Source organism: Manacus candei, unplaced genomic scaffold (assembly GCF_025592945.1).
Source record: "Manacus candei isolate 608988 ecotype Guabito, Panama unplaced genomic scaffold, ASM2559294v1 h1tg000046l, whole genome shotgun sequence".
In the NCBI taxonomy this organism is placed as follows: domain Eukaryota; kingdom Metazoa; phylum Chordata; class Aves; order Passeriformes; family Pipridae; genus Manacus; species Manacus candei.
The window spans coordinates 6969934-6996405 of NW_026138094.1; the positions used below are offsets into that span (position 1 = coordinate 6969934).

At 40.1% G+C, this 26472-nt stretch overlaps 1 protein-coding gene and 1 long non-coding RNA gene across 4 annotated transcripts; one reads left to right on the forward strand and one right to left on the reverse strand.

Moving 5' to 3' along the window:
• Window positions 1-854: 854 nt before the first annotated feature.
• On the reverse strand, window positions 855-5888 carry LOC127475160 (uncharacterized). Its single transcript, XR_007906112.1, has 2 exons — window positions 5427-5888; window positions 855-1060 (listed from the first exon to the last, which is right to left on the reverse strand). It is a non-coding gene; the product is annotated as an uncharacterized LOC127475160 (long non-coding RNA).
• Window positions 5889-5940: 52 nt separating this feature from the next.
• TM6SF1 (transmembrane 6 superfamily member 1) lies at window positions 5941-26347 on the forward strand. 3 transcript variants are annotated; one of them, XM_051796646.1, is made up of 10 exons: window positions 5941-6017; window positions 8670-8773; window positions 9277-9374; window positions 10354-10457; window positions 11296-11378; window positions 12559-12680; window positions 17184-17288; window positions 19323-19415; window positions 20377-20496; window positions 25976-26347. In XM_051796646.1, exons 3-10 carry the CDS (start codon window positions 9354-9356, stop codon window positions 26165-26167), a joined length of 840 nt encoding a protein of 279 aa, XP_051652606.1. In that variant the 5' UTR covers window positions 5941-6017; window positions 8670-8773; window positions 9277-9353; the 3' UTR covers window positions 26168-26347. The 3 variants fall into 3 exon arrangements, with proteins under 3 accessions (XP_051652606.1, XP_051652605.1, XP_051652607.1); XM_051796645.1 differs by lacking the exon at window positions 5941-6017 and adding an exon at window positions 6512-6766; XM_051796647.1 differs by lacking the exons at window positions 5941-6017; window positions 12559-12680; window positions 17184-17288; window positions 19323-19415; window positions 25976-26347 and adding an exon at window positions 6612-6766 and having other exon boundaries at window positions 20377-20462.
• The last annotated feature ends 125 nt before the right edge of the window (window positions 26348-26472 follow it).

Genomic DNA, 26472 nt, shown 5'->3' on the forward strand with positions numbered 1-26472 from the left:
TGAACCCCATTTGCAAAAAGTCAACCTATTGCCAGTAACACACTAGAGAAAGTTAACAAGAATTGTAAAGGATTAAGGAAAAAGGGAAATGTACACCAAAGAACTAAAAGGAGGACACCTGGGGCAGACAAAGTATGTAGGACAGCTTCAGGGATGATAAGAAGGCAACAATAATAAGGGATCATAAGAAGGCAAAGCTATGCAAAATAGGGAAAAATGGAAAGGCCTGTGAGATGGGCTGAGACAGAAAGCTGAGAGAGAAAATGAGGGGAAAGAAGGAGAAATAAAATGAAAGAGACCAAAAGTCTTTAAAAAAACCAACCAAAAACCCAAAAAAAACAAGAAAGGAGACAAAGGAAAGGAGACAAAGGAGAAATGTGACCTGGATGCCCATCAGTGCTGTTCAGCTAAGTGCCAAATGCACAAATTTAAACAGTTTTGAAAGAGAACATACTTCCTTTTGAACATATTTCTTTTTGAAACTGGGTTTTTCTCTGTGTAGACAACAACCCTCAGACATCTGTTTCACCTTGTAATCTTTGTGCTAGCTTCCTTTAAAAAAAAAAAAATCAGCCAGCTTTTCTTTGGCATTCTCAGTGGGTGGATCATAGCCATTTTTAAATGTGATGTCATTGTATTTGCCAGTCCAGATCAGAAATAATATACAATGCTTTTCCCAAAAGGGCTACACATGAATGTCACTAAATTGCCATCCCCTGTGTGTTCAGGTTTTGTCCAGGAAATATAGCAGAAGTTAGTATAGAGAAAAATATTTATATAACATAGGCAGTTCAAGAAGAACTTTTTTTTTTATCTCGTGTGTCACAATGGTTACAAATAAAGGGCTGTAGACAAAAGTTCAACAGTATTATATTATATAGCTGTGAAGGTTGTCCTGATCTCTAGCCAGCAAAACAGAAGGTCAGGGTGTGTCTGCAGTTTTGAGCAGCTAATTTTCAAGATCTGCATAATGGCCTGAGCAAGCCTGTGCTGACCTGGTGCCTTTTTTTCTGTGGAAATCCATGAAGAAAGTACTCTCCAAGTTTTGAGGTTCCTTTACCTGTCAGCAGGGAGAGAGAGGGTGGGTTTACATGTACTGAAGAAGAACTAGAGAATGCTGTAATCAAACTGCAGGGATTTCTGAGATACCTATGATGCCAGGGATGTCCCAGAGACACAGGAGTGCCTGCCCAGTGGCCCTGGCCTTCCCTGACCCTGAAACGGGGCCAGTTCTGTCAGAGCCATCAGAAGGGTTTAGGTTACTAAGGGTATTGTTTTCAATCATTTGTTCCTGAAATTATTTGAATTCTCCTCCCTTTCCTTCTTTTCCCTGCATGAACTCAGCTTTATGTATGTTCTAGGGAGCTGTTTGTTGTTATGATCAGAGGTTTTGAGTTGGCACATATTTTTACAGTGATTAGCAATTGTTCTCATAAGTGGTTAGCATCCTTTCTCTGCTTCAGGAGGGAAGAGAATAATTCAGAGTAAGTCACAGATTTGTTTCTGATTAAGCTTCCTGGTTGGGGCCATTTGATGACATCTTTTCCTTTCTGTGCTGAATTAGATTCTTAAAATCTCCTACATCTGATCCATGCCATTGCTGTGAATGACAGACATGCATATTACTGTTCCCATCACTGAATTATAGTTGCCCAAATGTGTAATTTTTAATAACTATGGTTAATAACATCTACAATAACAATGTTATTTCTTTGGGATTTTTCTTGTGGTTATTATTGTTTTCTTCTGTCTGGTTTGCACTTGCCTGTACTGTTGTGATGTGGGGTCTGCAGGTAACAGATCCAGTTTTGGAGCATTTAATCCATGTATACACAGAAAACAGTCTTAGATCTGAGGAACACTAAGGGCGGGGATTAAGTCTTATGTCTTGTAAAGTGATAATATAATTCTAAAAAAAAGCCATAATAAGAGCAATTGTTTTTTCTCTGTTATAAATTCACTTGTATTCTAGAACTGACTATAAGGAGCATGCAACTTTCTCCGAATTTTTTTAATTCATAATTCTTTGCCCTATCATTTCTGCAAGTAATTCTTGTATCTGAGCATTTTATTGCTCATTTTCAGCTGTGCTGGTTAGTTGTCCTGGAGTATGAAGGTCATGTTTCTTGTGCCCTCAATTATATTGATATACTTTTCTGATTTTTAGCAATAATACTAATAATTTCAAATTTAATTTCTCCTAATACCTTGTAATTATTTGTAGTTAACAGTTCAATTTCCACACAATTAACAAGATTCTTACTGGGAAGTCACACTTGCCATTTGCAGTGTAAGACAAATAGTACGATTGACATGCTCTCTTTCACTATCATGCCTGTTAATTTTACTCTGACACGTCTTTTTTCCTCCTAAGATTATTGGTTGGTGAATACAGGCTGTAGCACAAAAGTCAGCTCTGTTTTTAAAGTACTGATATCCAATTTGTAAATTATATGAACACTAATCACTAAAATTCCCCTTTGAATGCTTCTTTGGTGCTGTGACTGCTGCTGGCGAATCCCCCCAGATCTGTAGCAGATCATTAGTACGTGGCCTCCTGACCCCCAGTGCAAACCATATGAGCTCCATTATGTTGCCTCTGGTGCACCAGGCAGCCTGAGATTTACAATACACCATCATTTATTACATCTTGTATCCTCGACTAACAAGAAACTCAGAAATAAAATGGATTGGCTTTAAAGCTGTTAGAGCATTGCAGTTATCTATGATCTAAGCTGCTCCCTCAGCAAATTAACACATTAACAGAAGTCTCAAATATGAAGCTTTTAATTCATTATTTAATTCACATTTTAATCCATCTTTATCTGATCTATTGGTTTTACTGACTCCTCTGGCCTTAAGAAGTCACTTGCAGATACAGGAAGTACACTCTGCAGAATGTATCAGCTTAGTTCCATAAAAATTGAATGACACAAGTTGTTTTGTACCAGGATGGTATTTTGTAGCTGGCATCATAAAGCAATGAAAGCTTGTTGTTTGGCAGAACCCTGTGTGAACACATGAGCAGTACTTCCAAGAGATATAAATAGTGTCTCTTAATCCTTGCATTGATCTTCATGTGCTTGCTTAAGGTTCAGCTCCCTACATTTGTTTAGATTAATGTAATTTTTATTTAAAATAAAGTCAAGTGTGTCTTGATATAATGTTAAACCTTACAATTTGTCATGATTTAACAGGCAGTTATTAAAGATAAGAGCTGTTTCCCAGACTAAAAGTAGACACAAAGACCTAACGGCCAGTTAGTCTCCTACTTTGTATCTCACCATTAATAAATAAGTATTTTTATATCCTCCACAATATTCTTTTGCTGGCACACTTACAAATGCCTTCTCAGTCCTGACATCAAAACTGAACTGCCACCATTTAGTACAGAGACTGGAGAGAAACATCTTCCATAATATAAATACTGATTAATGGTCTAACTGAGAAGCTGACAAACATCAGCCCAAGCGTATTGTTTGTGAGTTGAGCAGTGCCAGCTGAGGGGCCACACAAGTGGAGCTGGCTGGTTGCTGTGGTCAGGATTCCCAGTGAGGAATCTGACATGTGGCATAAGGCTGATACTTGTGATTTGACAGAGAGTTGGGTTACCTATTCTAAAATGACCAATTAGACAGAAATGATGTAGCTTCTGACACAGGAATGTTACAGTGAGGTAAAGGATCACTGGTTTTGGCACTGTGCTGCTGAAGAGACTATTTTTCAGGTGAAATATAAGATCAGAACTCTAGGAATCTCATGTCAATAAATATGGTCCTCTGACAATTTCTGCGTGGGAAGGAGTCTTAATTTTCATGTTTCCATTACTCCATTTTGCTCTCCTAAACTTCATTGCAGTTTGTGTAGGATATACATTTGTTTCAATCTTATCCTGACATCTAATATTGCTAAATAGTTAAATAGTGTTTGATTTTCTACAAATGATGACATCCACATGTCTCATGATGATGTTACCATTTATAAAATTCAGGGGGGGGAAAGAAAAAAAGACTTTACAACATCAAGAAATGAACATAATTATGTGACAGGAAGCTGAGAGGTTACACTTATTTTGGTGACAGCAGCTTATCAACACTGCTTTCATATAACACTTTGATTAGTAATTATGTTGTTAGAGACACCCTATTCCTACCTTCCTTTTTGTATCACTGTTCTGGTACTTGTGAATAGAGGGTGGTGTTACAAGCAGTTGAAGTTTAAGTTCTTCTTTCCCCTTCCTCCCCCACAAGAACACTTAAAGTTGTCAAGAAATGCATGTGTTAGTTTTTGAGGACTCGTGGTTTTCAAGTGTTTGATCACTAAGATTGTTTGCTGTTTTATTGAATTTCTGACTGAAGCCCAATTTTGAACTATGTGCCATTGGGGAAGTTGGTCAGTGGTTTCAGACTGTGCCAACCGAGCAAGTTTTCCTTTTTCTCTAGAATTGGTTTCAACTGTAAAAATAAAGTCAACAAGAATGCTGGGGAATTTTATTTTCTTCCTAAAGCCTGAAATAGAAGTCAGGATATTTTGGCACAGAGAAGAAAGGCCAGAGTTAAAAGGCTCTGTAGCTACTAGAAGAAAAATTCTTCTGATATGGAAAGTGTGGCATACCAGAGTCTACATGTTCAGCACTATCATGGGTGGACTTGGGGGCCTCCTCTGTCAGGACATGGAAAGGAATGATGGAGCTGGAAGGCTCACTAGTTCTTCTTTCACACAGTAAGAGACGAAAGGGAAAAACATGCCCTTTTGGAAAAAACCACGTCAAACATCACATTTCATGGGTCTTTTCTGCTACCAGATGCTCATAATTATATTTCTAATCAAAAGTTGATAGATTTCAACACAAAAGACTCGAACAATGCACCTGTACAGTTGAGTTGCTATGTCATTACCACAGGATGTGCCTTGGCATTTTCTACTCAGAAGTTGAAATAGGACTTGATGAACAAGCTGGGTGCAAATCAGAGCTGGAATATGCTGGCAGAGGGGTAAGAAAGAAAGTGTTTGACTTTACAGACACGGGAACTGAGAAGCAAAGCTTGAGACATGAATCTTGAGACTGCACTGTGGCAGCTGCATACAAATAAGCAGCCTATACATTTGAAAGCTTGAGAAGTAAACCGGCTGTGCATTGAAAGGTAGGCATTTGGAGGTGGTAAATTTAGCCCTGACTCATCCAATGGCAATTCTGACACTTGGGTGGACTAAATTACTTCTGGGAGTTGCATCATGTTTTTACTGGATAGTTTGATTGGGCATGGTTTAACCCATTTGTATACCCATGGCCAGATTCTAGACCTCTCTCACTTGAAAAACTTAACAAAAATTTGTTTGTATAATATACAGGACATAGATATAATCTGAGTCATCAAGTACCTTTCAGAGGGAGGTATATCAATTAGTCTATTGCTTAAACTTACCAGATTTAGGGTAAAACACTTAGAAGATCTTTTGTCGCTCATGGCTGTTCCTGAAAACTAGCCAAAGTTTCTTCACAGCTTCATCCTTCAAATTAAATAGTTTTCTCCTCTCACTGGTGTTAACTCCTCAAGTATTTACAGAGAGCACTTATATCCCAATCTCTTCAGCCTCTTCCTGACAGGCAGGTGCCCTGTTTCCTCAGCCACCTTAGCAGTCCTCCATTGTCTCATTTCAACACGAGGGAGTCGGAATTGTGCCCACTATTGCAGAGGGGTGCTTTTACAACAGCGTTAATTCTTCTGGAAAGAGCTTTCCTGGTGCGCTAGAAATTTATTTACTGTTTTCTCCAAGCGACACTGGATGATCCATCTCACTTGCCAGTGTCCTGGAACTAAATGCTCAGTAACTTCTAGGAACAGCGGTTTTCATTTCTGTTTGCCTTGCGCACAAGGCTCATTCCACCACTGACACTTTAGTGTTGATACCCATATATAAACAGAGTTTGAAGCCAGGAAAAAAAAACGCTGATGGACAAGGTCAGACATATGCTTAACTTTTGCTAGTTATTTTTGACATTTAAAATGGAAAAGGTGAGTTCGCAATTTTTTTCCCATCATTTTAAAAACTCTAATGCCCTTGTTCTTATTAACTGTTCATGTTCTTATTAACCCAGCTAAATACTGATGCAAAAGAGATGCATAATATTTTTACGGGTTTCTCAGGGAGGCCAAGGGAACCCTCTCTCCATCTACCACCTCTCATGAGCCCGGGTCGGTTCCGCGGACCCCGCGCTCCGGCTGCCGCCGCCCCGGTACCTCGCCGCGCCGTCACCCGCAGTTAACCCGTGACGCCTCTTTGGCGGCGCTCAGCCCCTCGGCTCAGCCCGGCTGTCACGGCAGCCCCTCGGCCACCGCCGGGCCGCGGAGGAGCGCCCGTCCCCGCGGGGCTGGACCCGCGCCCCCGGTCCCGCAGCATCGCCCGTCGAGCAATCCCCGACCGCGGGGCAGGGGCGAGGGGAGCGGGGCGAGCCCCGGGGGCGGGCAGAGCTCCGCGGCGCTCTCCGGGCGGCTCCGGTTTCCGAGGCGGATTTAACCTTCCCCGCGCGGGGCGGGGGGGCGGCCGCCGGCGATGGGGCGGGCGGCGGGCCGGGGCCGCGGGGCGTGCGGGGCTGGGGCGAGGCGGTGCCTCGGGCCCGGCGCGGCGCTCGGCTGGGGCGAGCAGGGCGGCCGCCGCCTCCCGCCGCGGCGATGAGCGCCTCGGCGGCCACCGGCGTGTTCGTGCTCTCGCTCACCGCCATCCCCGTCACGTACCTCTTCAACTGCCTGGCGGCCACCGGCAGGTGAGCTGGGCGCGGCCGGGGCGCTGCGGGGCGGGGGGTCCCCGCGGCTGTTTCTGTCGGCGGCGCGGGGCTGAGCGGGACGGGGCGGGCGGCGGAGCGGGACAGCGGGGCGGACCTCGCCTCGCCGCTCCCGGGTCCTGCCCGCGTCCTCTGGGATGCAGAGGGGGAGCTCAGCCTGACCGCTCACCCTGGGACCCTCCACGCTGCCGGTGCCCATCACCTGGAGCGTGTCCCGGAGCTCCGGTCACCCCGGGCTGGCGGGACCGCCGAGGGGACGGAGCAGCCCGGGCGGTACCGCCCGTGCCGGGACCGGGGGCAGCCTCCCTCCGGCTCCCTGTCCGGGCATTCACAAACAAAATCCAACGAGTGGAAGAACTCGCCAGCCTCGGAGAGCTCCCGCAGGCTTCCTGCAGGCACCCCCTGAGCCTGCGAGTTTAACTAATAATGACCGTATGCCCTCGCTCTGCCAAAACATGCGGTCTCAGGATAAACGGCAGGTCTAGAAAAGAAAAATCTTTCTTCACGGCAAAAAACGGTTCACTCAAAGGTCTGTGTGGTATTTTGTGATCCCAACAGCCTGGGGTGTTTTGCAACTACTGCACAAATATTTGCTTCATGTTTTAAAGGCTTTTCTGTTCCTTCCTCATTTTCCTCCTGATAACAAAATTTTTGGTTTCTCACTGCTGGAGTAATGTCGAATAACACATGCTGACTTACTTGATTCATTGCCAATATTTATTTCAAAATGATAGACTGCAGTGAAAAGTCACTGCAATATTAACAGCTGTAACAGTACCAAGAAATTCATCCCCGGGAAAACAGACTATCAGAAGATGAAACAAATCAACAAGCTAGTACTGCTCATCCTGACTCAGAAAGTATGTGTATATATATTCTGAAATATTTGGCCTTGCAGATTCCTTGCAATAATTTTAAGTCAAGTTTCACTGAGGCTGAAATTGTCGTAATATAATTTGTTTGTACACAATTTGTTTTCTTGACACAGAGTGGTACTATGTATAAGTACCATATGTACAAAATGATGTATCAGATATTTTTAGCTTATGCATCTGTACTTTACCTAATTTTCCCCTTCATTTTTTTTCTTACACAAGCACAAAATTGAACACTGAGGAGGACAGTCTAGAGAGCTAAGTATAATTTACATACTTATAGCTTTAAAACAATTTTAAACTGCTTTGTGCCAAAGATTTTTTGTGCTTTCCCCTGTCGTCACTTTACATGCACTGACATTATGGCTCCATCTCCAGGGAAAAGATGTTTCCACTGAGCCTACCTGCATTGATTACTGAACCCCCTCAAATGGTCCTGCCTTGTAGGGCCAGAGAGACCCCTGGTAGCACTTCAAAACTGAACATTAAAGCTAGATCCATCATAGGTGCTCCACACTGCCACTCCTATGCCATGGAACTGATGTGTTTTAGTTTTGAATATGTCATTTCCTGGGTAGATAATTTATTGCTGAGGTTAGATAAAATGGCCCCAATGATCCTTTTTGGCCTTGAAATCTCTACGGGTTTGATCTTCACCTCTCATTGGCCTTTAATTTTCCCATGATTTTTGTTTATTTTTGTAGATACCAGTATGAAAACTGATTTTAGTCTCACAAATCTAGACTCCTGGATATGTTGTTTATCTAGCTATTTTTGTATTTTCTTTTTTTAGCTGATCACATGTGAAAATAGAGGCACATAAATTCTGCAGAATTATAAAATAAGTACTATGATGGACTATGAAAGGGACTTTAAAATCTGCCTTTTAAAGTATTAGAAGTTACTTTAAGAGTATGTGTGTTTGAGGATAGCTGGTAAGAAAAGCTGAAGAAGCAAAATTCTGTCTTTGTCTTTCTTTTAAACTTGTTTTTTTTTAAATACTGTTGCAGTTCCTGGGTAATCGTTGCAGTTGGATTGCTGGTTCTGGTTCTTATTGCTCTGTTGGCTCGTGTTCTTGTCAAAAGAAAACCACCAAAAGACCCGCTGTTTTATGGTATGTCCTGGTTATGATGAAGCTAAATTTCCTGTCCTGAAGGAAGGACTGGCTAATTTGCCAGCAAGGTCTGCTACAGACTGCCATGGGTCATGTATTTGCCTTGCTCACCTGCAAAAATGACAAATCCCTCTCCACCTCCTTTTTGTTGTCCTTTCTCCTTTCCAAGTGATGACTACAGTCAAGGCTGTACACTTCGTGTATCCAAGATTTTTGAAAGGCTACATAGTCCTTTCTGCAGACACTGACTTTCCATGGAGGCTGTGCCTACAGCTTTACAGAATTTCTCATTCCTCAGAAAAGCTTCCTAAGAACTGTGTTGACTAACCACTAATTAAAAAATACTGAGCTATGTGGGAAAGTCATATTGTGTGTTAAGTATCTGTGACCTCAGAGTAGATGCAACTAGTTCAATAGATCTCTGTCTGACTGAATTTATCAGACTGTGAAGCAACTATGTGATTCCAAGTCTTTATTAATTTCTTTTCCTTATCTTATTACAGTTTATGCTGTATTTGCCTTTACCAGTGTAGTGAACCTAATAATTGGGTTGGAACAGGATGGAATTATTGATGGATTCATGACTCATTACTTGAGAGAGGTAAATAATAGTTTGGCTTACAAATGTAAATAAAATCTTCACTGTAAATAACTTGGTGTAGTATTTGTCACAGAGAAATAGCCATTCATACAAATACACATTCAACGGGTCTTCTTGAATTTTGTCATTGACCTGCTTTGTTATTGTTATGGACAAAACCTTCTCTGGCTTGAAAACACTGACTCATTTGGGAAAAAGAATGTACCTTTCATACTCCAACATTATTTCACTTAGTTTAAGTAACACTGTTCTGTATTGACTTCTGGAAAATGGATGGACTGCACGTGTTTGCAGAAAGCCATAGACAGCACCCAGGAGTGGAGTCTGGCAGCACCCAAATGTGTTACCAAGAAGAAAACAAAATTGCTGTTTTATTTTTGCCTAATCACTTTACTAAAAGGAATTAAAGTAGAGTTAAAAAATGATGATGCCAGGTACCTAGTCAGCAGAATCTGTTGGCTCCTGAATATCAACATCCACCAAAAATAGCTCAGTAAGAGCTTGATATGAAAGTCACTGAAGTCATTGAAAAGATTCCATGAACCTAAGTGAGAAATGAGTTGGACCTTACAAAGTTATACGTTGGCATCAATATATTCAATACTGTTGTAGATCTCTAGGTTGCTAAATATATCTGGATTTGTTCCATGCTATATGTATTTTTATTTTGTAGCTTTTATCACTAAAATATGGAAAAGTCATATTTCCATAACGTAGCAGAGTAATGCTGACAGTCACACATAGGAGTTTTCCCTCCCATCTTGCCCCCTGTTTTGCAACTCTAGGACTCATTCAATTATAGCTGATCCTGCATACATCAGGTCTGTGCTTGGAAATATGTATTGTCAGTCAAAAACTGTACCACTGGATTGCAAGAACACCAGTTACTTTTCTGAACTTATCTCTTGCTGTTCTTTATTAATTATTTGTTATTCTTCCTCTAATCACTGAATCTCTTCTAAAATACATGTTTCCCCAGGGTGAGCCATATCTGAACACTGCCTATGGCCATGTGATCTGCTACTGGGATGGCTCTGCTCACTATCTGATGTACCTGTTGATGGTGGCAGCTATTGCATGGGAGTAAGTCAGTTTGATTTGTGTGCTGTTTGCTTTGCTCCCGTTCTCACATAACCTACAAAGGGCTTTCTTTTCTATGCAGTGTTCAGATTTTTCTTTCAGGGTGGTTCCATGTCTTAGGCCAAAGCAATGCTGTTAAAATTTCATTACATTCAGGAGTTGTACCCTCACCAAGTTACCCTCTCTCTCAGCTGCCTAAGCCCAGCAAATGCATGGGGATGTATCTGTCTTCATTCTGCAGCAGAGAGCAGCACATCTGCACCCTTAGTGGTAGTTAAAAGCTTAAAGATGATGCACGTTAAAAGCACGTGTGAGAAAAACAATTCGTTTTTCAAATTACAAATTTAGGATAGGAATAATGCATGCACAACATTGAGTCTCTCATCCATGTTAGAGTGTCATGAAGTTGAAGAGAAAATGGCTATTTCTAGAGATTCTTATGTTTCTTGCAGTTGAATAGCAAGTTTGAGAAAGTAAGTACTTCAGTTCCAGAGGCTAATGTACCTGCTGGTAATAGAAGCATTAACAGTATGGAATTAATTATTAATTCTTTTATAGTCTGGTACAACCTGTGATGTGCAGACTCAGCCTTGAGGAGTGAAACATGACAGTAAATAACTGAGTATGCCCAGAGCCTGTACGGTTCATGGGATAACCTTTAACCTCCTCACACGTGAATGTAGGATTTTTCCATATCAGAGGCAAGAATCCACTGTTGACTTGTGGTACAGATTTTTAAATCTTTACATACTGAAATACAACCATGGCAATGAGTATAATATTTGGGGTAGGGGATTTTTAGAAAAGGTGCAATAATTATTCTGTTCTCTTTTTTAAACAGACAAAGCTATAGAACCATTGGTCTCTACTGGCTAGGTTCCATTATCATGAGCATCATTGTCTTTTTGCCTGGAAATATTGTGGGTAAGGAAGCAATTTATATGACTAACTTTTTCCTGTGAAGCATTTTCTAAATTCAGCATTAGGCTCTCTATATTTTACTGCAGTCTTGGTTCATTTCTGTAACAATATGAAAGGAGAATTTTAGGAATATCAGTAGAGAGATACAAGATATTTTGAAATCTAAATATGAGGAAGGGAAGATGGAGACCAGGGGAGAAAAAAAAAACAAACCCTTTCAACTTACATTGCTCTCAAGGGGAAAAAAAATATTGTATTTTGTTATACCTGTAAGGCTTTCATCTAAACTAGGTTTAAATAATTAGGCAAAAAATGTATCTTAGTATCATAAGAATATAAATCTTATTTTACATAAAATTTCCAATTTACTTAAAAGTCTGACTTCCCAGCAGCTTAAACTGATGCAAAGTTGACAAATGTTCAACTGAGAAAAATGTTCATATGTCCAAATAATTTGTAAGTTTTAGGAAAACTCACTTTGGCCCTGCTTTTTATGACAGAGGAGGAATATTCATGGTGCAGGCTGGGGCCAGCCCAGTGCCCTCCTTTGTAGATCCACCACAGAGAAAAAGAGCAGATTTAGTGCAACAGTATCCCTTTCTCCTCCCTCTAGGGAAGGCCAAGAAACTTGCTCCCAAGAGCATTCCTCCTGCCTTCCTTTCTGACACAGAGAGTAGCCCCTGTGAAAGACACAGATTTTCCTGATTTACCTGGGCTGAGGATAGCTCTCGGAATGTTTTGTCCTCAGTACAGGCCTGTAGAAGGAATCAGGACTTTGGAAAGCAAGTGCAATATCAGATCTTGCAAAAAGGATACACTTTTTTATTTCCATTTTTTTAAGAACAAGCTCTCTCTTTGAATCAGGTTCCATTGAGAGATTTCAAAGCTGTCCCATCCTGCAGGATTACCTGGTGCAGAGTGACAGGTGGTTTCCCATCTCCCTAAAAAATCCCTGATTTCTGAAATGGCTTCCTGTAAAATAGGCCCTCCGTTACCTGTGACTCTACCAGTAATGAGCATGTGATTTTCAACAAGACTCGTGTGTTTCTTTAACAGTGATTTCTAATGTTTTATCTTTATATTACTATAGCTCCTTCAGATTTGATATTACATAGGATATTTTTAAATTCTTCTGCAACACAGCTTACAAATTCTCATAAATCTTATAATAATTCTTTAACAGGCAAATATGGAACAAAAGTGTTTCCTGCTTTTTTCCTAAGTGTACCATATATCTGCCTCCCCATATGGGCTGGGTTCAGAATTTATAACCAACCTTCAGTGACTCAAGACACTCCAGTCAAGGTAATTTTATTGTGTTTTAGTGCTGGCTACTGTTAGGAAAGCTGAAATATGATGGCTGCTTCTGGTGGGTTTTATAGGTCCCTCAGAGAGCATGGGATGTACTGTGACTGTTATGACAATTGCTGTTGTGACAATTGCTGTTGGGCTGAGTAGACACTGCAAAAATGTCTATACTGGAGGACTATTTCATCATGGTGGAATAAAGAAAAAGAATCTTATGTTTAGAGTAAAGAACCCATTTGTAGGTGTAATTGTGTTTCTATCTATTCAGTTTCTGACCGCTTTAGTTTTTTTAGCTGATGAAAATACCGACCTATACCAGCTTCATAAAGCACCACAGGATCCCATAGAAACATTACAGGAAAGTATTCTTCTGAAGATGACCTACAGATTTCATGCATTTAATAATTATTTGTATATGCTTTCTTCAATATTAGATTTTACAGGTGAGATGTACGTAAGCAGATAAGAAGATTATTTACACACTTATAAAAAAAAAAAATCTGTAAAAACGTTTACTTAAAACTCCTTAGACTTTTGCCTTTGAATTTACTAGTTGGATTGTAAGATCAACTGAGCAATCAAAACAATGCATTAATAGTTCATGCACTGTTTTATTAAAAAAAAATAAAAATTCCCTGCAGTACATAGCACAGAACAGATATTTTAACTGTTGATTGCTATAAGCAAGTTTATTGCCACAGCACTCTGTATCAGTTGTAAGCAACAGAATCGACTAATATTTTTGCATCACAAGGGCTCCTGAGTCTCAATCATTCTGTAACTGGAAACATAGACAGAGGTGAAGGATTAGTTCCCATTCCAGAGCCAGGGGGCCGTCAGTGTGCACAGGTAGAGCCAATGGCAAAGAGCAACAGCAGGTGATGCACGGACAGATTTTCCCAGAGATGTATGAAAAATAACATCCATCCATCCAACCAGGATTCTTCAGTAGGAAAGGCAGGCACAGACAGATTTTCATAACTCCTGAAGTTTGAAGAACCACTACAGAAACACAAATTTTAGGGCAAATCCCCATGAAAGGCAAATTAGGGGAGTCTTCAGGTGCCAAAACTTCTTCCACTCTCCTGCACAGGCTTATAGGAAACCATATGCCCCATCCCAAAGCAACCTGAGCTGATGGATTTAAAGGAATCAATAATTCTGGCCAGAAACACATTCTTTAGAGTCATCAAGGTAGAGAAGTGTAGTTAAAGGTAGTGATGGCAATTTTTGCTGTATATATTAGTGAGAACAGCTTTTGCACGGAGGATGGACAAAGGTTTCAGTTTGTTTTGCTAGTACTAAGAACACCCCAGAAATGGACATTATAGGAATTGCTGCTTATTTGCTGAAATACAGCTATGTCTCCTGTGCTTATCAGGAGCTAAACTGCTTACCTAGGTTTCATATCTTAATTTGGTATATACTGCAGAGAAACTTAGTTTTAAAATTCTATATATAAAAAAAAAAAGTGCATGAAATGCTGGTGATCTGAAAACTAAATATTACGCTTCTTTGTGAATCTTTTGTTGTAAACATAAACTTCCTTGCTCAGAAGGTCATAGAAAAAGCCTTGATTCCTGTCACTGGGACTTCCTACCCTTCACAAGTTGTTTGTTTTTCAGAAGTTGTATTTTATCTTCACTGGTAACTTGTGCTCCTTATCCGAGCATGCCTGTAAATCTTAACATGACTACTCATGAATTTTTCATAGAAGTCTCTCAGTCCTAAATTAAGTGTTGTTGCCAGGAAATAATTGTGTTTAATGCTATTAATCAGTGAGCTAATAATTGTGAGTCTTGAACATACTTAATTCTCTTTCAGCAGATCATTGACAATTAGCTGTAAAACTTTTTGAAGCTATTGCTATTCAGAGTTGGTATTAAAAGATTTAGGAAGAAAATGTAGCAATGGTTTTAAACATGATAGTGTTAGTATATAGAAAAATGCTTCCATGAAAGCAATAGAAGCAAGGCATATTCTATTGGCCAGGGTATACATCACTATAATATTATTACAAATCAGTTAGTTAAAAAAAAAAATAATCAATGTGGGAACAGAGAGAAGTAATCAAGTTTTGGGTGTTTCCTAGTAGAATGGGAGCAGAATGGAGTTATGTCCTCATCTGCAACCAAACCAAGCTGTGCTGCAGTATTTACAAAGCCCAACAGATTTATCTACAAGTATATTAGCTCAGAAAAGTTTAATATAATTTAAAATTCACTAACAATTAAAACAGAAATTCAGATTTGCACATGAATTCTGAAGGGACTTTTGCAGACAGCACACAAAATTATTCTGATGCCTTAAAACTGATCATGTGAGAACCCCCTCAGAAGTTATGGAAAATAGCTTTTTCCTGGACGTGAGAGAAATTACAAGGCATGCCTACCCACTTCCTTGCTACACAAAAGAAACTCTGCATGAGATCTGTGCAGAGTTCAATGTTGTTTGCCGTAAATGGGAAACCCGTGGCCAGCCTGCTTTGCTTGGCCAGTGTACTTAACATGTAATTCATTTTAGCATTTATTGATATGGCTTTGCTGTGTAAAAGAAAGGCAAGGAAAAATTACCTTGTAGCTGAATTCTGCCAGCAAAGACAGAATTCTGTCTTTGGAATTCTTGCTTCTGCTTTTATTTTTTTTTTAAGCTTTGCATTTTTATTTTGTTTGCACACATGCACAGAGGAAAAAAAGGTGTGAGTTTTCTGTACCCTGGCAATTTCACAAACTCAAACTACACCAAAGGTTGTCTCCACTTATATTGGCTTTGTCTCCAAATTCTATAAGTACAAGGTTCTATTGTAGCTTTTTAATTAGAGTAAATATGCATATTCATTTAATAATCATTTTGAAAGGAGGAGTGATACATATCTATCTATATTGATATAGATAGATAGATAAATAAGCCTCATACTTAGTCAAAAGTAGAAAGAAAATATATCAGCTTTCTATTATCCTAGGTAGTTACATTTGAAAATTATTTGTAACTCAGCAGCCTTGGGAGACCTTTGCCTTTCATAGGAATAAATATTAGAATATAGACATCCTTTCCAGTAATATTAAAAGCATTCCTACACTGATACTGTGAATACTGTGAAGTGACACCATACTGCCAAAACAAACCTGTTATTTGTGTTTGAAAGGAAAACAAAGGTGTCACTTTTTTTTTCTTGAAAAAGATCCTTTGAAAAAAAAACAGAAAAAGTATTATGATGGCCTATGTGTTTACAATAGCCTTGTTTTTGTTAGCCTAGAATTCAGAGCTAGTAGATTTTACTCAGGAATTGTGCTTGCAAGATTGTTTCTCCTGTTTCAATAACTTCATTGTGAATATCTTGATCCCGAGTGCTTTTAACTGTGCCCTTGCATCCTAATTATTGTTTTGCGCTTTGGAGACAATTCCACAAGTGTATAACAGGAAGGAAATCAGGTTTTTCTTTAGCTGTCTGCATGCCAACAGAGAGCTAATAAAAAGGAAGAGGAAATGAGTAACACATATACATGGGGAAGTTTTCCCTCTGAACTACAGAAAGATACACTGATGTGCTTGCAACTTTGTGACTGCACAGTGCAGAAAGTGCACCTCGAATTATTTCCACGGGTTTTGTAGTTTTTACCATGTAGGCAAAGGGATGACTCTGGTTTTTCCAAGCCACCTTGTTAGATATGGATATGGCCTTTATTACCATGGGGTGTGAACCCCTCACATCTGCCCCTGCAGAGCACTGGGGGGATTCCTGTCCTGAGCTGAGGAAAGGAGGCACAGATCAGAGCCAGAAAGAAGTGTTTTCAGTGCCTGCCAGAGGAATCCACAGTACAAAGTGATGAAAGAATGAAAAGAAGGTTTTTCCACATACTCCACACACACACATACACACAAGCACATTTCATTCTCTAGTTAGGCATTACATATTAATATATAATATTTGCTTACTGAACTCAGCAGGGGACCCAACCAGCCACAGAAAAGCTTTTATTTTATGCCAGTGATAGTCCATTGATTTCAATAGTGTCACAAGCTGCTGAAAACCAGCATTCACTGTCAGTAATGAGATGGACCCAGTCTTTTTACAAAGCATATCAGATTCAACGTCAGATGTTTGAGACAAACTTATGTTTCCAAGGCTTTTCTACATGGGGACATTCAGGAAAATTAATGAATTCCAATTAACAAAACACACAATTTTGAGAAAGTTAGTTATGCTGTTTTAAAGCCTCAGGTGATTGCAGAGTTAGTGTTCATTTGATTTAGGTTGCTTTGAAATGGCACTAATCTGTATTGAAATGGCTTTAGTTGGATCCATCCATTTCTAGAGTTTATTCTGATTAATCTTCCTCACTACATCGTATCAAGCCTGAAGTCACCTTTTTAGATGTGGAAATATTTCTGTCTCTGAAATCAGTGGATAAAAAAGATGTTTCACCACTTCACCCTCCTTGTAGTTAAACAAGTCACATGGAACTGGGATGTACTTACTAAACATGTTCTGTGTTGCAGGTGGTTCAGGAAGTCCAGAAGAAAGGGCTCTTAAGACGACCAATAGATTTAATGTTAGCTGCATACCTCATCCTAGCAACAGGGTTTTGCATATTTAGGGGCATGGTAAGTTGAATATGTTTTAATACTCTGGCCTCTAATGTTCAGTCCAACTTTTAAATTTGAGTCTGTATGAAAAACCATGTATGTTGTGGTCAAAGGAAATCCTGTAATGTTTAGGGTTCAAATATGCCTTAGATATAAAAGGACAAATTATTCATGCTAACTCTTGGTGCTTTTGCTTCTCCATTTTGTGCTGTGTGAGCATGTTTTTCAAAAGGAGGTACACAATCATGAGAGTAAATAGCATCTCTAGTGCAAATCAACATGACCTAAAACTGTTTTCATTGGCCTGTTGTTACATTTACAGCCAAGAATGTGGAGACAAACCAACTGAAGGAATTCTGTATTTGTGTTTTTCTAAGCAGAAATGCATATTTAAAATTATATAGGAAATCAAGTTAACTTCTATCTCATGCAGTCTAAGAGAACATTTCCACCTAAAAGGCAAAAAAATTATCCATGTTACCTGAACAACACATGTTGTTTCTACTAACCAAGGGACAATTTTTTAAAATGTTTGCTCTCTAAGTATAGTTGATTGAATTAAAATTTCTGAGGGGAGGAAGCAGTACTGAAAATGCTTTCAAGAGATAAATCCAGTAGTAGATAAGTGTAGTCCCTTGTCAGCTCTAGTGCACTTTCTGTCTTAAGCAGGATGAAACTTGTGTATCATTCAGTGAACAAAGCTTGAATGTTTATCCTTTCTAGAATAGTTCAAGTAAGAGGTGGTGATAAATACCCAAGCAACATTTTATTTACCTAGTGCAGATTGTCCCTTTGTAGTTGTGCTGCTCACATTACTCTGCTATCTCCTGCTGCTTCTCTGAAAACTGGCCTCTCAAAACCACTTTTTCCTTCTACTTTGTCGCAGGCTGCTTTATATCATACAGATTATGCTACTTCAGAGCATCACTGATACACTGCTACAGTGATAGAGTTTTACCTGTAATTTCACTGTTGGGAACATTAGTCTCATGGTCTAACTTGGTTCTGCAATCCCATTTCATTTCTCAGAGGAGTGTTTTTTTTTTGTTTTGTTGGGTTTTTTTTGTTTGTTTGTTTGTTTTATTTTGAGAGTGTGGTCATTTCAGTATAGATTTCCTTCACCAAACAGGAACTGCTTACTGGTTTTACTTATAGAGATCAACTGAACATCTCTGTGCAAGCTGCAGGAACCATGATTTTGTGAAAAAGCTAATAAAACATAATCCATTATAGTCCACTCAGACCTGCTTCTTGTATCCCCATGTTGGAAAGAACAGGAAGGAACATCCACTGGTTACAAATCTTTGCCCTTTCCCCTCAGAGTCACACAACAAATACATATGAATTCAAGTTATGCAAAACTTACTCTTCATCCCTGTAGCTCAAGCATTAATGATGTCATAAACACACACTGACAGCTGCTGATCCAGATTGCTAACTCATTTCAGAACAGTATCTTTTGTAGTAGTTTTAAGGTCTACTATGAAAAGGAACTACTTTTGCAACTGCATCTCTCCATGTTTATTTGGAACTTGTTTCTATAGGAATGTAAAATCCAATAATCTTTCCTTTGCTACTCTCTTAAAAACTGTTATTACTGTAAGTAACACCTGTCTCACTGCATTGCTCTCTGTTGCTACCTTGCCCCAGTGCAGCTCTTCTTAGACTACATTAATAGTTTACTATCCTAAAACTGGGTGCCTAAACTGAAGTTTCCATTCTTAGAGCAATTTTCCATTGGAAAGTACATTTGCTGGGATCAAAGGTTGTTTATCAGAGCAAATCAATAGCAATTATACTTTTACTACAGCATAGCCAACTGACCAAATTCTCTCCAGTCAAAGTCTTTAAAGCAGGCTGCCAGCATTTCCTCCCAACCCTGAGAGGGGGCTGCATTTCACATTTTAATTGGTGATCCCATGGATCACCTTTGCAAGCCTCCAGGGTAGCAGTGCTGCAGACCACTAGTGCATCTTTAGGGCTGGTAACAGATGTCAGGTTGGCTGGTTTTAGAACAAATTGTTCACAGGAAGTTTTGAAAATTCTCCTCAGATTGCCCTGGACTGCCCTGCTGAACTCTGCCGGCTGTATATTCAACTGCATGAGCCCTACATAAAAGATCCTGCTGCCTACCCTAAGCTTCAGGTAAAGCATTGACCATGGAGCAGAGTGTGTTAAGGAGTGATTTGTAAACTGGTGCAAAGATGAAGCCATGGGTTTCACAGATGAAGTTCATGGCAAGTTAAGCAGTATTTCCTATTTTCTAGTATAGCCATTACAGGGCATCAACTCATCATTGTGATAAACTTAGATTCAAATTAGTTACCTAGAGTAACACATCCTGATTACTCAAGGTTCTTGTAATACAGTCCATGAAACAGATCTGCATACTTCTTTTAAAATGTTCATTCTCCTTCCTTAGAAGGGCAAAGCAGACCTTCAGTCTGGAATAATGCAGTAAGAAGGGGTGTAGTAGATAAGATTCCTTAAGCTGACATTCACTTCTGTCTCCAGTGACACACTCCTTGAAACAGGACACTATACAAAAAGGATTGCAGATGAGGGAATGTTGTGCTTTACTTTTGTAATATTGGAGGTTGCCATTCTCCTGCAAGCCTGGCTGCTGCATGTGGACAGGGCCTGAAGCAGTCAGAGGATGCAGGGGTGTGGCAATGAGCAGAAACCAAGTAACTCTGCTGGACCAGTTCTGTCTGGGAAAGGGGAGGTGTGGGTGTATCTCCTACCTCCCAACTGAGAGTGCAGTGGAGCCTGAAAAATGGACACCCACGTTATGTTGGACAAGGAGTTAGGTCAAGCCATGCTTACTGGCACGGTCTCAAGATGGCAAGGGGTAGGGAAACATGTCCTGGGCAAGGAGAAAACAGCCATCAATATTAGGGGAGGCCTTAGGGTAGCTGGATCCAGTCAATAGTATCCAGGTATGAAATTCTTTCTTAAAGAAGTTAGAGCTGCAAAAAGGCCTCGGAATAACTGCTGCCAGGAGTGTAGTTTTGAGTAGTCTCAATCCCTCAGTAAGCAGCTGGCTGATTTTCAAATGCATCTCCCTCACACTGCAAAGCAACTAATATTTGTGTTTACAATGCAGATGCTGGCATACATGTTCTACTCTGTGCCATACTATGTGATTGCTCTGTATGGCCTCCTGGTGCCTGGCTGTTCCTGGATGCCTGATTTAACCCTCATACATGCTGGAGGACTAGCTCAGGTATTTCTTTGCAAAATGTTCACTTTTGAATTACAAGTTAATAAGTAGACACCTATGGAGTAAATAAGGGGCCCAGGGCTTGATCTTTCCATGCAGGTTTTATGCTAATGTAACTCAGATCAGATCAGTTTTTGTATCTGTAAAAAACCCCTTAATTTAAGGGAGTGGAGAATCAAATCCATTACATGTCTCTAATGACCACACTCTTGCTTTAGCAGACTTCTCTCCTTCTGCACAATGTTTTTATTGTGCTCATTTAAACCTTATTAAGCACCATGCACTCTTTAGCTGGGACCATGAAGGAAGCCTGTCTTAAAGCTGTGACAGTCAACCATGTAAAAAAATCCCAAACACAACAAAGCAGCACAATATATTGTTTCCATAATATGTGTTGGCTAACTAGGTAGTTTGAAACATATAAATGGAAAAAAGTATCTACTGGTCACACAAAATGTACAGTATCAGTTGATGATATGGATACAACACTGGGAACCTCCTGGGCCACAAACCACAGTAATACCCAGACATGCTTGTGCTGCCAAAGGCAGACCAGTGATCATACTTCCTTAACTCATTCCCTTCTGATTCTCCCAAATAAACAACAGTGGCTAATTACTGGATGGTGCTGATGCTTATGAGGAGACTGACCAAAACAAAACAATCCAACAGGAACTGTTAAATGACTTCTCATAACGTACAGATGATGGTTAAACAGTTGAGACACAGGGACAATTGATTTGTACTGTATGTAGGAAATTAAATGTGCTCTGAGCATCCAGATAATGCAGAAAATGTGCACGTAATCCTGCCACAATAGTGAGAACACAGGGACACAGCAATAAGTGTAACTCAAATACCACTACTAGACAAACACAGACCAACACTTCGTTCCTCAGGCCTGAGATAACAATCATGGATACAAACTACAGTCCGCTTTAACTGCCCAGTAAGGATGGTGGAATGACATTTTCTATTTGTGAGTGATTATCAGAGAGAATAGACTTCTTTTCTTTTTTCTCTCCAAACAGTTTATAGAGAATCTTGAATTATTAAGTGATATCAAAACAGAATCTGGCAAACATTAACGAGGAGGTTTAAATGCTTAAAAGGCATTATAAATATTATAAAACTGTGTTTAGCCTAAATGTAATTTAGGGAAAAAAAACAAAAAGCAAAAACTAGCTAAAGTAGGTGAAGTCATATCGGGAACTTTTCTTTACCGACAGATTACTCAGGTCTCATAAATTCCCCAGACAATCAGGAAAGAAACTACCCCTTCAAAGATTATTTTACCACAAGGAAAAGTAAACCAGAAGTCAAAGTGTGCTGACTATCACAACCTTGCAAACTTACCAGAAAACTCAGCCTCCCCACCTGGAGGTGATTTTTGTTTGTTGTGTTTTTTTGTTTGTTTTTTAATGTTTCCTGTAACAAACACTTGCCTTTTTTTTTAATGATGTTTTATCCTTTTAGATGTGTGATGCAACATTTTGTTGCTGAAGTCTAAAACCCCTCTGTTGTTCTTTGTGGTTTGGCCTCAGGATGCCAATTTGCAGATTAGATTAACACTCAGAATTTCCCATTTCACTCCTTAAAGCTTGTCCTGGCAGCAGCAAACACTGTGGGTTGAGAAAAACTGTTTAAGAGAGTTATGTGTTGCTGTGTACTCCCTATATTTTATCTCGCTTAAAAAAAAAACATTCCTTGACATTCAGGAGGGTTTTGGGGTTTTTTTTTGGTAGTTTTTAATGCACTGCAGGATGAACTTCAGTCATCCTACAACTGACTATGATTGAATTGATTTGACTTGGTGAACTGTGAGCAGGCTAGGAAGTAAAATGCATGTGACAATGAATTGAGGACTCTTTCTATATTATTTTGGGTGTTTGCTATTTTGAGGCAAAACCCCCACATTTCCAGGTTCATCTGCTGTTTTCTCAAGTTAAAACACTGTAATTTATCATTAAAACATATGCAGTTACTGGAACACATTTTGCTTCCTATTATGCACAAAGGTCCAATAAAGGTAAATATCCATTGGTGGAAGGAGTGGGCACTGCTCCCTGGGAATGAACACTGCTCCTACAGATGGGGAACGTAGAGACTTCAATTTTTATTTCTATCATTATGATGTACTTTTTACAAAAACAAGTCACAAAATACCATATGATGCATCTAACCTAAGAACCTCTAAAAGTGCCTACTAGCCTTTCACATACAGAGACATACTCACTGTTTTTCAGAATTACATGTAACTCTCAGCTCTGTTACTAACATTTAGACTCCAAAACCAGTTATGACTCAGTAATTATTAGACTTTCTGAAGCTCCAGGAGGAGCTCTTTAAATTTCATGTAAGTAAAGTACCATGAGCTCTGATTATACAAAAAGGTTGGAACAGTCTATGACTTTGATGAAATTGGTATTTCTGTATATGTGAGCCATGGGAGAAGGGATGAACAGCCACAGCCTTGCTACCCAAAAGCATTCTGTCTCACCAGCTCTCTGTAGCAAATTTCTCTGTTTTCTGAAACATAGAAAGTTTTCCTCTACTCCCTCTCATAGTGGTTTTAATTCTGCAGTTTTTGGTGGCTAGTTTCTGCAGTGCCTACTTATCTGCCTTTGGGACCCTAAACCCAAGGAATATATTTCTCTAGGTTACTCTCTCCCCACTCTGTTGGATGGCTTTCCTTAGGCTCAGGAGAACTGGTCCAAACCCTTGAAAGCTACAGTCTGCCTGATTTTAGTCAGTCTTAAAGAGAAGGCACAGAGTAAAGAAGGACTCCTAACCTTTTTCCAGGCCCTTCTCTGTCCCAGCTGGAGGGCTTTCTTGGCTGCAGGGTAAGAAATAGTTGAACTATTGCCTATGATTAGGCAACAAAGCAAAAAATATTGTAAAATAATCCAAATCCAAACTACTTCCTATGGACAGGAAGCTTAAAGAGTAGGAGGCATACATGAATTGCAGTTGTCAAGCTGAGCAGTGCCATATCCAGCACCCAGCAGCTTCCAACTGCTGTGGGAAGGTGGGATGAGCAGATTGGCCGAGGCTCCAAGGGTAACAAAGGCTGGATGTTAGACATGTAAGGCTGCCTTAGAAAGTTACCTGCAGCATCTCATTTGGTTGATTTCTCAGCCAAGGTTTAGGGGTTGGTTTGAGCCTCAGAATTCCCTGCTTGGAGAGGGTTCAATAACAGAAAGCACCAAGGAATGGCTTGTTCGCCGAGAGGCCCCGATCACAGCGAGGTAACACAACAGACCTGTGGTTTCTCTCACTTAGCACAGCACCAGCCTGATGCACACAGAGCTCTGTCTTACTGTTCAAAATTATTGACTTGGTGTAAGTCTGCCTGGTACTTGAAGGAAGAGCAGGACTGGGCTATTGGTAAGTGAGAGATCTGCTTTCAAGACACAGAACAGTCATGGAAATGAAACACACAAGATTAAAGACATAACACAATTTCTACAGAGGCAAATCAAATAAATTAAGAAAAAAAGTGACTTTAACAGATCTAAATATCCTCCCTGGTAATGAAAGGAAGAAGCAATGTGTTACATTGAAAAACAAGTCTAATAAACAATAACTTCATTATATATGGTGCATCATCAGCTAGTGAAAATCTTCATGAGCTACGGACAGGACACATTACTGCTTTTTGGTTTTATAATGCTCAAAGCTCACTAATGTGCCACAGCTCTTGCAAGAGACAAGACCACACAATAAGGCTTAGATACTCAAAGGCATCTTGGAGTCTCTGAGTGTTCTGGGTCTCTCAGAAGCATCCCCTTACAGTTCTTTCTGACAAGGTTTACTATGAATTATTAGGAATTTACTGTCAACTTACTGCGATGCATGGCTGGCCACTCTCAGAGACAGGCAGACCTCACAGTCCTCCACAGCAAGTAGGTAGCTTAGCATCTTGTTCACCCCAGAAGAGGCTCTAAAATGCTTTCAGGAGGTTGTCAGTGTCTAGGTAAACACCAGACAGACCAAACTTCCTCTGCAGCCTGATGGTGGCTGGTTCTCTGCCTGGGGATCTGCTGCTTCATGTAACAAGTGGGCTTTGGTGCTGAGAGTTAGTGCTCTGGCTGCCTGGGCCAGGAGAGGTAGCAGGGATCTGAGCCCACCCAGGAGCCAAAGGCAAGTCCTTCCTGAGACAGGTGAGAACAAACGGGCTGCAAGAGGCAGACTGAATTACAAGGCCAATATAAACAGGCTGCTGACAGTGTGCCCCTGAACACCTGTTTGCTGTGTAATAGCTATTTACAGAAAGATGCTAAGTGGCACTCTGCTGAAGTGTGTTTGTATTTGATTTCGTTGATTATTTCGTTTCCTGGCTCAGGTTTGCTTGATAAGCTCTCCCCATTCAGTGGAGGTGGTTGGAATCACCTGAAAACCAATTTCCTGTTCTGTTTTGATGGATGGTCTCAGCCTAACCTTTTGCTGGGATGGTGTATTGAAACACCTGCACTGTATTTTCCCTTCTACTTTGCTGTGACCAGAACTGTGTTCTTTGTGAGTTTAAAATGACTCCTGCTGAAGCCAGAACAGAGGAAGTGATTTGGTCTTAGTGTACTCCTCTGTGTTCCTAAAATTCTGGTGTCTCAGTGTTTTGCTTATGTTTATCTTCTCATATCTCCTCCACTGCTAACTAAATAATAATAAAAAACCTCAACACATAATAGTTAATGTGAACGAGCTGCAGCTTGAAATAGCAGGTAACAGATGGAAACAAAAGACAGCGACTATCCTGACACTTCTATCTTTAAATGTTTGTTTATGCTAAAAATATGCTTCAGGCCAGCAAGCTTGTCTGTGCCTATAACCTTCACTGCACGCTCAACCCATACTTCAGAACCACCCCAGCCCAAAAGCCAAATATTGCAGACATTTTCTGAAATCATCAGGAGTTCTGGGATCAGAATCTGGAACACTCGGGGTTTAAGATTAAAAAACAAAACCTAAATTCAAACCAGAACTAACACAGCTTCCAAGATTTTACTCTCTAACTTTATTCAGACTGTCTGCTCCTACTGAAGCCTAATGCAAGATTCCCAGGCAGGTGGGTGCCAGTCCTACTCCCTGACTGGGCTGAGCAGGAGCACAGGGCTCTGCGGGGATGCCACTTCCATGGCCATTTGCCTGGGGAAGGATCGTGGAATCTCTTGCACAAAGTATGATGCAGAAGCCAAGGGTGCAATCCTATACCTGATGTATCAGTGCCACCATGTGCATAAAACAAACCTCCAACCATGCCATTCATGGTTCCAGTTATGCCTCTTATACCAAGATATTAATGATTTTAGTTTAAACTGCATTTTTATACCAGTGTGCAAAAGGATGATGGATAATTCTGGAATAAAAGGGCTGGCTTGGAAAATGTCACTAGAGATGCAGTCTTGCATGCAGATTATGCCATCTTTCCAAAATATACGTCAACTTCACCTTTTTTAATATAAACGTTATATACACACCACAGGCTCAATTTTCCCATATTGGTGCTTCTCTTCATGCTCGAACTCCTTACATCTACAGAGTCCCTGAAGAAGCAAAAGAGTTTTTCCTGATATTGAACGTAATGTATGGGATTCTTCCTCAGCTGTTCGCTTACAGATGTGTCAACAAGCCAGAGTTTTTTATGAAACCAAAACAAGAAGATAAAACAGAATAGCACAACTGTTTTCAGCTCCTCTCCTTGCTATGTATATAATTGGGTTGGGATGTAACTGAACTGCTCAGATGGAACCCAAATGAAGCGTGTAAGATGTGTAAAATTGCACAACTGTGTAAAGTTGCACGGTCTGTTTTGTTTATCCTACTCAAAAAGGGAAAATAAAGACGACTGCCTTTAGCACCATTTCTCAACATTGTGACTTTGCGTGGCAGTGGATTGCCAGTTCCCACAGCTATTTTTAAGTAAGCTGCTTTGACAGTTTTAGAAATACTGCATGAAGTTAAATAATAATAATGATGTCA